At 34.3% G+C, this 12,569-nt stretch overlaps 1 protein-coding gene across 2 annotated transcripts in view; it reads right to left on the minus strand.

Annotated features, from left to right (window-relative positions):
- Positions 1-12,569, minus strand: part of LOC129758542 (SEC14-like protein 2) — a 74,871-nt gene that overhangs the window by 9,377 nt on the left and 52,925 nt on the right. For both annotated transcript variants that reach the window (XM_055756066.1, XM_055756065.1), the window contains one exon: positions 971-1,040. In XM_055756066.1, coding sequence (XP_055612041.1) covers positions 971-1,040 — 70 coding nt within the window. The remainder of the gene's footprint in view (positions 1-970; positions 1,041-12,569) is intronic.

The raw sequence follows: 12,569 nt of genomic DNA on the forward strand, positions 1-12,569 counted from the left end.
ATCATCGCACTGATAAAAAAAACGATTTATATTTAGAATCATGATTTTAAATTCAGATTTCAGATTATAAACTTAGTAATAAAGTTTTCAGGTCTCGTAATATTTTTTTTTACACATTTTGCGATGTGTAATTGTGTATCAATTCAGGCGCGAAAACTCATCGGGCACCTATCTAAATCTGGTTGTAAAATAAGATCTATCAAACCAACCGTAAAATGCTAATTTCCTCTATTTAAAATCAACACCTAAATGGTTGAACAAAAAATGGGTGGGTAGTCAAATAATAGCCAAACACTCAGTTTGTCCAGCCGCCGCACGTTAGCCGTTTAATGCAGACCATAAAATAATAGACAGCTATCTACCTACTGCCCTAATGCGGCAATTGCATTAAATTACCTATCTAGAACGATCGCGCCCGTTCGTCGGCTGAGTTATGAGGATTGCTCTTCAACTTTTTTTTTATGTTCGTTTAATGGGAATGGTTCGTAAATTTTTTTTTGCTTTTTTGATAAGCATTCGATTGCAGTTTTTGCTTGAGAACTTAAAACCATTTGAAACTGCGTATCGTTGAACATTTGTTAAAGTCACCTTCAATCAGCAATGATCTTACTATCTTAATGGTAGAAAATTGGTAAAATGATGGAAACATATTTATTGACGCGATTATGCAATCAGTTGTAGAAGTAGTTTTCATAGAACTGCAGACTAATTATCTAACAGCTGTTTTGATTGAAGTTATCTCGCTCATAAGCATTTTAACTGTACATGGAACGATAAATGAACATTACTCAAATAATCAACCGAGAAATAGTTTACTTCATTGAGGTTTCTCTTTCCTGGCATGTTAGAGTTATTTGAAAAGAAAAATCACGTTTAGAGCTAATATTTCAACTAAAAAGTAATAAAGGTATCGTAGTGACTCAACTCGAAACATTAGTTTTCGAGTTACTAAGCATTTTCAAGTACATACCTCTTAGCCATCGCAGTAAATAATAGTCATCGTGTTCTGGTTTAAGTATGTCTGCTACTTGTCGACGGAACTGCAAATCAGAAAAAAAAACAAATTTATTAGTAAAACTATTCACCAGAAACGTAGCATTCGGGAGAGATGTCGATTATTACATACAAACGAAAAAAAAAACAATTGAGAAATCGTCTAATAAAAAAGTCCGCTACCAATGCTCAAGAATTAATTAAGTTTCTTAGATCTTTTAGTTCTATCAGTTTTAGTTCAAAACATGATGTACATTAGGGTGAAAAAAAATCATGAGCGATTTTTTTAAAATGGCCATATATATTTTGTAGATTGGCCTGAAAAACTGACCTGTGCCAAATTTTAGATCAATCGGACTCGATTTCGGGGTGTCTCAAAGCGCTCAAAGTTTCCGTTTTTTTTCTACCCTCAAAAAATCACCAAATGGGGGACAAAGGAAATCGGAAAAATCGAAATTATGCCAAAAGACTTAAAAATGCATAAAATTTCGATATCTGATGTTATCTCGAAAAAAATTTTTTTTTGTTAAAAATCGACTTCATAATTTTGAAAATCACCAAAGGGGGGACCAATGGAAACTCAACCAATTTGATTGGAATCAAAATTGACTTATCAGTGAAAAATTATTTTAATTCTGAAATTGAATAATTAAATATGATTCAGAACTCTGGGGCTTTTTTAACTCTACTTTCATTGGCAGAGCGTAAAAACGTCACCGTCATCAGTCAATGAACTGTGACTGTGAAAAAGTTAAAGCAGTCGCATTCATAACAGACGCCTTCAAATGAGTAACCAAGCAAACAATCTTGCCTCAACCTTCAGTCAAATGAAGCGTCGAAAAAATCAACGACGCCGAAAAGGACAAGTTCGTCATTGGTCATGGCTGAAACAAAATCCGGAAACATCGAACAACGTTTCCGTTTTTGGAGATCAGTCCAGGATAGTACGGTACCGGGACATTGTCGAATAAAACATCAACTATCACGACAAAAGAGAATTCCCAAGAGATTAGAAGAACAATATCGACCTCACGGCTTTTCGATCCTTTTTTTATTAGTTCAACAAAATTTTCTAACATATTTATATAAAAAAAATGTAATAAAATATTTTAAATCTTCAATTGGTAGTATTATTAAAATCCGAATTTCATTTGTTTAGGAGCCGTTCAGATACCACGTGGACAACGAAGGAGTAGGCCTTGGTCGAGTGCGGTCGCGTTTGTCTGTCGGTCTTCTTCCGGAGAAGATATTTCAAAAATAAATTAGAAAAATGTGATTCAATTCTGATTTTATGTTGGAATGACCTCAAGTGAAGTGAAAAAAACGTGAATAGATTCGATCGATTAGTTTTCTACGTGAAAACAATATTTTTCGAGTGATGGAGCTAGGGCTGGTGCTGGGCCCTCCGGACTAGCATTGGGTTTGACTTGTAGAGTGGAACTTCGGGAAGGATCCGGTTTGATAATAAGCTAAGTGATTTTCTTTGTTATTTTTCCTTAAACTTATTGATTCAGTTGGCATTAGAATTATTATTATTGCTACTGGTTCATGATTGAAACGAATTTTTCGAACTATTTATCGGGAGCAGATTAAATTATTTCATGGGAAAATTTTTATTGGTATATTTTACAAAAACTTGTGTACGAGACTAATTTTAAAGCCGTAGGTTCAGGCGTTTTCACAGAAAACTCTAGAATGTATGCAAATATATTTTGGATAAACTTGAATTTACGATTTCTTTCCGTACGGCTGGAGATTTCAGCTACTGTGCTGTGGATTATGTGAAAAGATCTTAAAAATTTTATATTAATTATTTTTTATCACTTAAAAAGTTTAGTGCTTGAGGTAAAATATATTGGTTCCATGATCCATTGAAGAAATATTTATGGATGTATTATTTCTGCAATTTTTGATTTTTGTTTTTAAAAAATCTTTTAGTTAATTACTAGGCATATAAAAGAAAAGATAATTTATTATTTTCAAAGCTGTAGGTAAAGCAGAACAAATTTTAATAACTTTGAATTTGACTGTTCAAATTTTAAAATAAATCAAAAAACTGAATATATTACTCGAATTGGCGGGAAAAATCGAAAATGTATTAAAAAGTATTGATTATTCAAAACATTACTTAGTGCTCCTTAAGCAATGAAACTAAGATTTTTTAAATGTGAGGCAAGGGAGAGCAAAGAATCAAAGTGTTTTCAAAAAGGCAATCATCAGTGAAAAAACTATTTGGAAAAAATTTTGTCTAAATATTATAATATATTTCGTTTTTATTTTAAATAAAATTCCGTCTTCTACCATTTAAGCCCTTTTGCAAACTCTTGCTTCAACAGGGATCACGGTTAGAAAAAAGAGCTAGTTTATCAAGGGAGAAATTTGAATGGTATTGATTTGCTTCAATGTTTAACTCGATCCATTTTCATTGGACATTTATCAAATGCCTCATAGGTATAGGAGTTTCCTTAGCGAATGTCTAGAAGCATAGCAGGTGTAGGAAAATCATGATCGCACCATTCACAAAAAAGGATTCTGATCTCTACCTTTCACAAACTAACACAACTCCTTCCTTGGATATTTGAATATGGATTCACAGACGTATAGACGGTTTCCATAGTTGGTGATACTAGCTTGTCTTTGGTTCTGACTATTTCAAAAAAAATTTTTGGAGGTTGCTAGTTGAACTTAAAGAGTATCTTACTAACAATCCTTCCCTTTTCCTCATAGAATACTAGGACGTGGCCGGCGCCGTTATTTATCATATAAAACAGGGAGAGCATCAGTTTTGTACAATGAGAATGGCTGCTAATCCCAAGCACCATTCTTTTGGACTTTGTGCAAAATTGATGGCCTCGATTAATCACGGAGTAGCAACCATTGGCGACTTGGAACTTGTTCTGTTTAGCCACGCCAGCGATCATGGATTTCGAAATGTATAGTTTGAAATCAAATGAAAAAAATACAAAGTTCTTCTAGAATCAATTTTAATAAAAAAAAACCTGTAAATGAAGCATTTCGAGTTCAATGACTTTAGGTGGATACGAGTAGTCAATAAAGCTAAGATAAGCTAAGCTAAGCGTTCAGATACCACGTGGACAACTTAGGGGGGGTGAGGGGGGGGGGGGAGGGTGGTATTTAAATGTCCACGCTTGTCCACGGAGAGGGGATAGGGGTTTGGGTAATGTCCACGTGGACATACTTACGTTGAAAATATTTTCTAAAGGTGGATAAATAGTAAGATGTTTCAATCAAAATCCTAAAACTGCAAAGCTTTTCAGTCTAAGTTTAAACAATTAGTTGCCACTTGAAAGCAAGGGATAAATATGATAATTTAAAATTAATTTTTTCTAAAATCATTTTATTTCAGGAAATGCTTATTCTTTTCTTTTTCAAAATCTGCCATTTCAATATCAAAAAGGCAAAAAGTGGTGTTTTCTAACTGTCAAATTAGATTTAGAAAAAAAAAAACAATTTCAAATCTATCCACGTGGACATCCGGGGAAGGGGGTAGGGGTTTGCCGAATGTCCACGCTTGTCCACGGAGGGGGGGGGGGGGTCAAAAATCTCATTTTTCTGTCCACGTGGTATCTGAACGGCCCCACAACACTGGTTAATCAATCGCCCAACAAGCAATCCAAGACTCAAAATTATTCGAATCATACATAAATGCTTTGAACCGACGCCGTCAACTTGCTTTGACGACCGTCGTTTGAAAAATAACATCCGTCACGCGAACAGAAATCCATGACGATAGTCAAGCTTTATCAGTCCCTCGAAGCTTGACTAGTAGTCGAATGAGATTTGAAACGTGATGTGATGATGAAGGAAATTCAGCAACCATGTCAACTGTGATGTTTGAAATATGTATGCTCTGGGTTTGCTCTTGAATTTAAAGCTTTCATCCTACATATTGAACTATATTTCATCTGAAACTAATTAAGTGTAATTTAACCCTTCGTTTCGAATAGTAAAATAATTTGCAACAAAAACTTATGGATAAAGTGTGAACATTTGTGTTTTAGTTATTCCTTGAAAGACAATGTTGAAACAATTTTTGAGAAATTATTTAAAAATCATGATATGAAGGATCAATTTCTGATAGCGCAAGGCAACAAATTTCATATTCTTCCGAGGTGTAAAAATTTAGATTCGGGCGAGTGCTGAATCCAAAAATGCATTGAATCTCTTATATCAGCTCTCGTTTCTGGATCTTGTTAAAGGCTCACATTTGAATGTAGATAAAAATTAATTTGATAAAATTGTGCAAATTTGTTTAAATGTAACAAAGATATTGAATACTAAGGTTTTGAATCAATGGTCAACTTTCTCGATGACTGCGAGTAATTGAGTAATTTTGATTGCTGGGAAAAATTACATAAGTTTTCTTTTTAATTTTTTTTCCAATTCTAATAATATCCAAGAATTTGACTAAATTTCAAAGAAAAGAAGAGATTTATCACTGTTATTTATGTTTGTTACTTAATAAATCGGACTTTTCGGTGAAAAGTGGTGTCCTTTTTAGTAAGAACAACATAAGATTATGAAATTTTATAGACGGATAGAAAGTGAGAAGAAATGAAAAATGGTGAAAAATAGCGGGTAGAATTTATTAGAAACATTAATCATCACATACCAATTTATGTTCGATACGGGCCAACTACTATCAAGAGGTGGTTAGTGGTGTTTGGTTTTTATTAAGAAAAGGAATTAGATTTTGAGACACTTTCTGTGAATATCGGGACTTGCAATTAAAAGTGAATAATGGAATTTAAAATTGAAATTTATTTAACCCTAATCCACTCAATCCGGCAAAAAAAAACTTCCTAATCATACTTTGAGTGTCAATTTGACACACGTCGCTTAAAATCGCCATATCTCTTTTGTTTCTCAACCGATTCGTATAAAATTTGTAGTTTTAGAGACCTTGTGATGTAACTACGTGATCAATTCAGTTTCTCAGAAAATATTCAGCCATAACACATCTATTTTCCGTTATTCAAAGACTAAGAAAAAATCGTAAAATACATGCCTCGGAAAAAAAATCTGTAAACGAAATGCTCAAAAAAATTTCACCCAGTGTCCAAGATAGCTGAAGTTGGAAGCTTGTTTATTTTGTTTTAAGAGCTTGATCACAAAAAATGTAAAAAGCGACGTTAAAACAGTACTTTTTAATCAATGAGCCAATTTTTTTTAGTCACAATAGATAAATTTTGAAAAATGGTTTGGAAAGTTGACGTAATGTGACACATTTTCTCATCTTTAGATTGTCAAAATACGAAACACAGAATTTTTGGCAAATTTTCAAATGTAGCTTCTTGTCAAATCAAAGGAATTGATTTTCTAATATTTAAAAATCAATTTTGAACTAGATTTTGAGTACTTACATCAATGCGAGATTTCCGCAATAAATTTATATTCACCAGAAAGGCAATTTAGCATTCCTTAGCTGATCTATAGATTTTTTTCCGAAACATGTTTTTGTTTAGATTTTTGTCTAAGAAACGTATTTGTGTTACATACCCCGATTAATAAAGATTAAAAATGTGATTCAAATTCTAGGACATACATATATGGGCTCGTATGCAGTAGAGGGTTAAACAATTTGAAAATACGATCGAAAATCTTCAGAAAGACATAATTGCTCAAAAACCACTTCAGTGGTTTATTTTTATAATAGCTTTTTGTTTTCTCTTCTGTATTCTGTGGGATGTTTAGATATGTAAAATATCAATATTAATTTTAGATAAAGTGGTAATAGAGTAGTAGAAAAAAACAAATGCTTAAAATTGTGATTCCCCATAAATTGTTTTTGTCATAAAATAGCAAACTAATGAGCCCAGAAGGTCGCAACTTGTACATTTTAGGTTTAATCCGGCGCTGGATGGTACTGGGAACTAATTGTGTGATATTTTTTGTTGTCGGGTTTTTTGAACGTCTCATAACATAACATATTTCAATTTCTACACAGATCTGCATGAAACAAAGAGTGTTCAAAAACATGTTTATCCAAAAGTGCATAAATAATGTGTTCGAAAAGCATCAGGATCACCACAAAATACGGTTAAACATCAGCTGCCTGCTGATGTCAATCAAGGGCAACGATCGTCATATTGTCTAGGTGCATGTCGCTTCAGGTTGAACCGGTTTTCGTCAGTTCTGAAGAATTTTCAACTCGAACTTAAAGATATCCTGCCTGCAAGAACATTGACCGTTAATGTGGAGCTGTTGCTGCTGCTGATTTACCCCTTTGAAGCAATTTCCCCATCAACTCCACGCGACACGTTCAAAAGAACTTCTACTGACGACAACGATGTGACCACACAGCGTATCTGCGAAAAAAAACACGTGTTTGCAAGGCCATTTCGTAGAACTTGAACTTGAACCGGGCGGCTGTGTGGCTCTACAAAACTGGATAATTTAATTGACATAAACCGGCGCCGTGCGCAAACGCAAAACCCTCCGGAAAATTGACCGCCTGGCAGCTGCCCCAGTCCGTCAACCTAACCGCGTAACCGCCGATCGAACCCAGAAGAGAGGATAAGCCCGCGCGAATGCCTTCAATTACTAAGCGATTACTCGCGAATAACGCCCACTTAATCTGCTCCTCCTCCTCCTTCTCCTCATGTCGTCATTCCTCTGGGGTGAACTTGATCTGTAGCCCTACTACAGTGATTATCATCAATACGACGATAGTAAGGGGTAGGTACCTATAATCTTGCCGGAGAGTAGAGATCAATGTTGTGTCAGCCGGCCGACCGTGGAGAATGTGCGCAGGGTCTCTGCCACGCTGCCGGGAGCTTTACTTTCATTAGGGTTGGGTAAATATTAGCTAGAGGAGGAGAACCAGTTGACCTGATGGATTAACGTTAGTAAAAATTGAATCTCGAAAAATGAAATTCGTGATCATAAGAACTTTTATACTAACATCAAATACTGAGATAGAGAACATTAAATAATCAGACTGAAAACTATCTGAGTTCAGGTTCCGATTTGTTAGTATCTTCAGTAACTGTCTGTAGTAACCGTGTATTTTCTTTTTGACACACTTCATTTATCTTGGTATTATTTCATATTTAAAACACTTTTCAACACTAACAATAATTCACAAAATATTTTTATACCATTCGTTCGTAATTTGGAATCTAGAATGATCATCCGTTGGTTCATCTTCCAATCCTCTCTTTTGTTCATTCTCCAAGAACTCATTCATCGTATCTCCATTCTAATTTACACACTGAAATCTCGTGTACAAATGTACTTTAATTTTAAATCATTTAACACTATTTTCTTCAACAATGTATTTTGTTATATATTACTCTGTTTACACATATGAGCGTTCAAGTAAAATGAGTAGTCTTCAGATAAAATAAAGATAATCAAACCTGAAGAGATTACTAAGAATGTTTTAACCTAAAGCTAACGTGTTAAACAATGTTCTATAAATTATTTATTATAATTCGTTTTCTTAGGGCATATCTACCACATTCGCCTCCTCCTCTACCCTTATCAGTTGGATAAAATTGAACTATAAATATTTTTCTATTATGGTAACCCTTCATAATAAACTTTGTAAAAGTGATTTAAGAAAGCAAGGACTCAATAGCAGTTCTCTAGCATAAACAGATTCAAATCATAACATATATTGTTCACAAATCGATCAAACAGATCAGCAGTTAGAATATATACACCTAATTTCGTGTAACAGTGTACACCACTACATTTAAGAAAACATTCCTTTTTTTCTACATGCATTGAGCTCTAGTCACTCACTAGTCACTCACTTATTTGACAGATCAGCGAAATTGTTTTTGCTTATTTTGTTTTGTTGATTCCTCAAAACCAGTTGAAACCTTGTGACCGGTGGCAAGATCTTAAACTTCCTTCACAGCACGGATGAGAAATCGGAAACCCGTCGTACTCGACAAGCAACAAGCAAACCAAAAGAACATCATCAAAACTCCAGATGAACGAACGTTGTCGGAATCCTCCCAGGATGCACAAAGATTCTGGCAAACACAGATCGGCTGAACAAGGAAACTTCCAATCAAAGCATCGTGTCAAATGCAAATTACTATTTTTACTGTTGTTACAACTTTTGGATACATGTTTGCAAATGAAGACCATTAATACGATTTCGGGATAACGACAAGAAATTCATGAGAACACAGTAATTACGAACCTCAAATTGAGACAGCCTGCTGCATGCCGTACGATGCAAATTGGTAAGGAAATCAATGATTATTTGAATTATTATGGTTTTTCTGTGTGAAGAGATATCAAAATAATAAGGTATCGAATTTTGTTTCTAAATCTTTCAATATTTTAGAGAAAGTAAGAAAGCCAAAAACTCCGTCGGAAGTGATTTTCGTTGAGGTTCACGGAACGGATCCGGACAACAGCTGTTCAAAAAGGGCCACGACTAATTACATTCTGTAGCTATGCTGCCTACAACGCTACTGTTGGAACTCCGTCGGAAGTGGATTTCGTTGAGGTTCACGGAACGGATCCGGAAAACAGCTGTTCAAAAAAAGCCACGACTAAGTACATTCTGTAGCTATGCTGCCAACAACGCTACTGTTGGATCGATAACTGATTGTAAACAGGCCCACAAATCGATGTTACATCCTTTTAAAACACTTGTCAATAATTGCCACTAATTGAATGTCCAAACATTGATACGGAAAAGTACACTTGACCTACAACTAACGAAAACATTGCTTAATTTAATCAGACGTCTGGAATGTCCTCCTTAGTCTTAAAATAGAACACTTATCAGATCCTAACGATATACAGCTTAATTAACGCTTTAGAATATTGAAGATTAAGAAAACACTACTTTGTGAAAACACCTGTCTAGTGAGGTAGACAACATTTTAACAACAGTCCTTATATTATATCCGCATCGACTAAAATACCCGTTCAATCACCATTACGATTTAAATGATAGTTGCCATTTTCTTGAATACTTGAGGCGCTTGGGATCAAAGTGGTGCCTCATTTAACTTCAAACTACAAGATTTTTTCGTCTACCGAAGGATCACTGAGAAAAATTAAATAACATTTAAAATCAATGGCAAAAACTTCAGAAAGAATTAGCCCGATTACAGCGTTAATTATACAGTGCAATCAGCAATATAAAGACCATTTACATAACTTAATTTTACGTTCATTGAGCTTCGTTAAACCTAACGAGCCTTTAGTAAACAAAGAGACTAAATGTCACAATTGGAATTTTCTATTTTTTTGGCAGTGTTATTCCAATTGAGCAAAACCAAGCAATCTTAAAGGCAGCCATATAGCAGGGTTGTAAGTTTATTATTTAAAGAGAGATCAAACTGCGCTTCTTTGTATATATGAAGTCTCTTCGGTTAAAACTTGTAACTTTTGTTAGCCTCCCTGAGGCCTACATACAACAGAACTACGAATAATTGAAGTTGATTTTAATTGAATAACTAATGTAGAGTAATCATCATTGATGACTGAACGACAACATTCAAAATTAGATATCGAATTATTAATAACCAATACCGCAATATTCAAGATATTTTTAAAACTTTTTGATAAGATAGACTCAGTGCTACCTTGCCTTAAAACAATTTAAACCGATTTGACTCTGTAACTTGCCAAAGTAATTCCAAGTTTGGATGGTGTTGTCTCACTCTTCAGAACTTCATGCATAATAGGAAATACATTATCCAATTACTTTTTAAATATAGGTACTACACAATTCATAAAATTACTATTAGAACAGCTATATATACTTAAAAATTCATTTGATATTGAACCCACACTACTATTTATATATTTAATACTTTTTAAAGTCCATTAAGTTAATGCACAGTACACAATTACCTCATGAACAAATCATTGTTAAAAAACTGTTTTCCAAAGTGTTAGGTAAGTCCCATGAAATGAGTTGTACTTATTGTAGTTATTAAATGTACATGTTTGTGACATCGATTGTTCTGAACTCTTGTTTTATTTTTTTTTTTTTTAAGATGCTCGTTGTTGTCATTATTAAAATGATTTGGTAATTGTTGGCGTTCATGGTTTATACAAATGGGTTTGGATTTTTTTTATAACCATTCAAGAATCCACGTGAATCATACCAGGGTCCACTCACAACATAGAGGAGCAAGCCAACATTATTAGCCAACAGGTATTAGCAACACTAACCTGGCGGTTAAGCATATCCTTTTAGAATGTTCTGTTTATGAAAATCAGCGTTCAGTAAGCTAACTGTCAAATGGAATGAGAAAAACTTTCTGGTCAACGACAAGGAAACCGAAAGAAGTACTTAATTATTATTATTATTATTATTTGTAAAGAGCAAACGGATTTCCAGAGTCAAAATTGATGTACGCTAGTATTTAGTTTTGTATTGTAGTTATCTTACTTATTCAAAAGAGACGAACATATTCAAAATTTAAAGACTTACAACATAAACAAAATAAACAATAATTATGACCTCTCGAGCAGTTTAATTTAAAAAAATTGTTTTTTTTTTTTTACCTTAGTCTCTTCGCTTATTTATTTTCAACTGTTTCATGATGTCTGAATTACAAATTGTCCTATTTCGAAATAACTTTTTTTTTATGAGAAGAGACTATTTCAAAAGTTATAGCAACCAAATAAACCGTTCCATTAGATTTTTGTATATAACAACGTTATTTTTTTTTTTATTATGCCTTTAGATTGTCTCATGTTTCAAGTCGTCTTTTATCGGTTGTCATGTCCTCGATCCATGCACATAATCAACATTTTTTTTAAACTTCATCGTATAGATTTTGCGGTCTCTCCCTCAGACTAAGCGGGGCTTGACCTGTCGCAAGTCGTCTTCTATTGATCGTCATATTTCTATTCTAAAGTTTTCATTACACATTTCTTAACATCATCTCAAATGCTCTTTCTTTATAGTTCTCAAGCCCAACCTAAACGGGACTTGACCTCTCGCAAGCCTTCTTTTGATGGAACTTATCATTCAACATTTCTTATCTTCATCTCATTTAGTTTGTGTCCTCTCGCACAAACTAAACGGGGCTTGACCTCTCGCAAGCCTTCTTTTGATGGAACTTATCATTCAACATTTCTTATCTTCATCTCATTTAGTTTGTGTCCTCCCGCACAAACTAAACGGGGCTTGACCTCTCGCAAGCCTTCTTTTGACGGAACTTATCATTCAACCTTTCTTATCTTCATCTCATTTAGTTTGTGTCCTCTCGCACAAACTAAACGGGGCTTGACCTCTCGCAAGCCTTCTTTTGACGGAACTTATCATTCAACATTTCTTATCTTCATCTCATTTAGTTTGTGTCCTCTCGCACAAACTAAACGGGGCTTGACCTCTCGCAAGCCTTCTTTTGACGGAACTTATCATTCAACATTTTTTTATCTTCATCTCATTTAGTTTGTGTCCTCTCGCACAAACTAAACGGGGCTTGACCTCTCGCAAGCCTTCTTTTGACGGAACTTATCATTCAACATTTCTTATCTTCATCTCATTTAGTTTGTGTCCTCTCGCACAAACTAAACAGGGCTTGACCTCTCGCAAGCCTTCTTTTGATGGAACTTATCTA

The sequence above is a fragment of the Uranotaenia lowii genome, chromosome 3 (assembly GCF_029784155.1).
Source record: "Uranotaenia lowii strain MFRU-FL chromosome 3, ASM2978415v1, whole genome shotgun sequence".
Lineage (NCBI taxonomy): Eukaryota > Metazoa > Arthropoda > Insecta > Diptera > Culicidae > Uranotaenia > Uranotaenia lowii.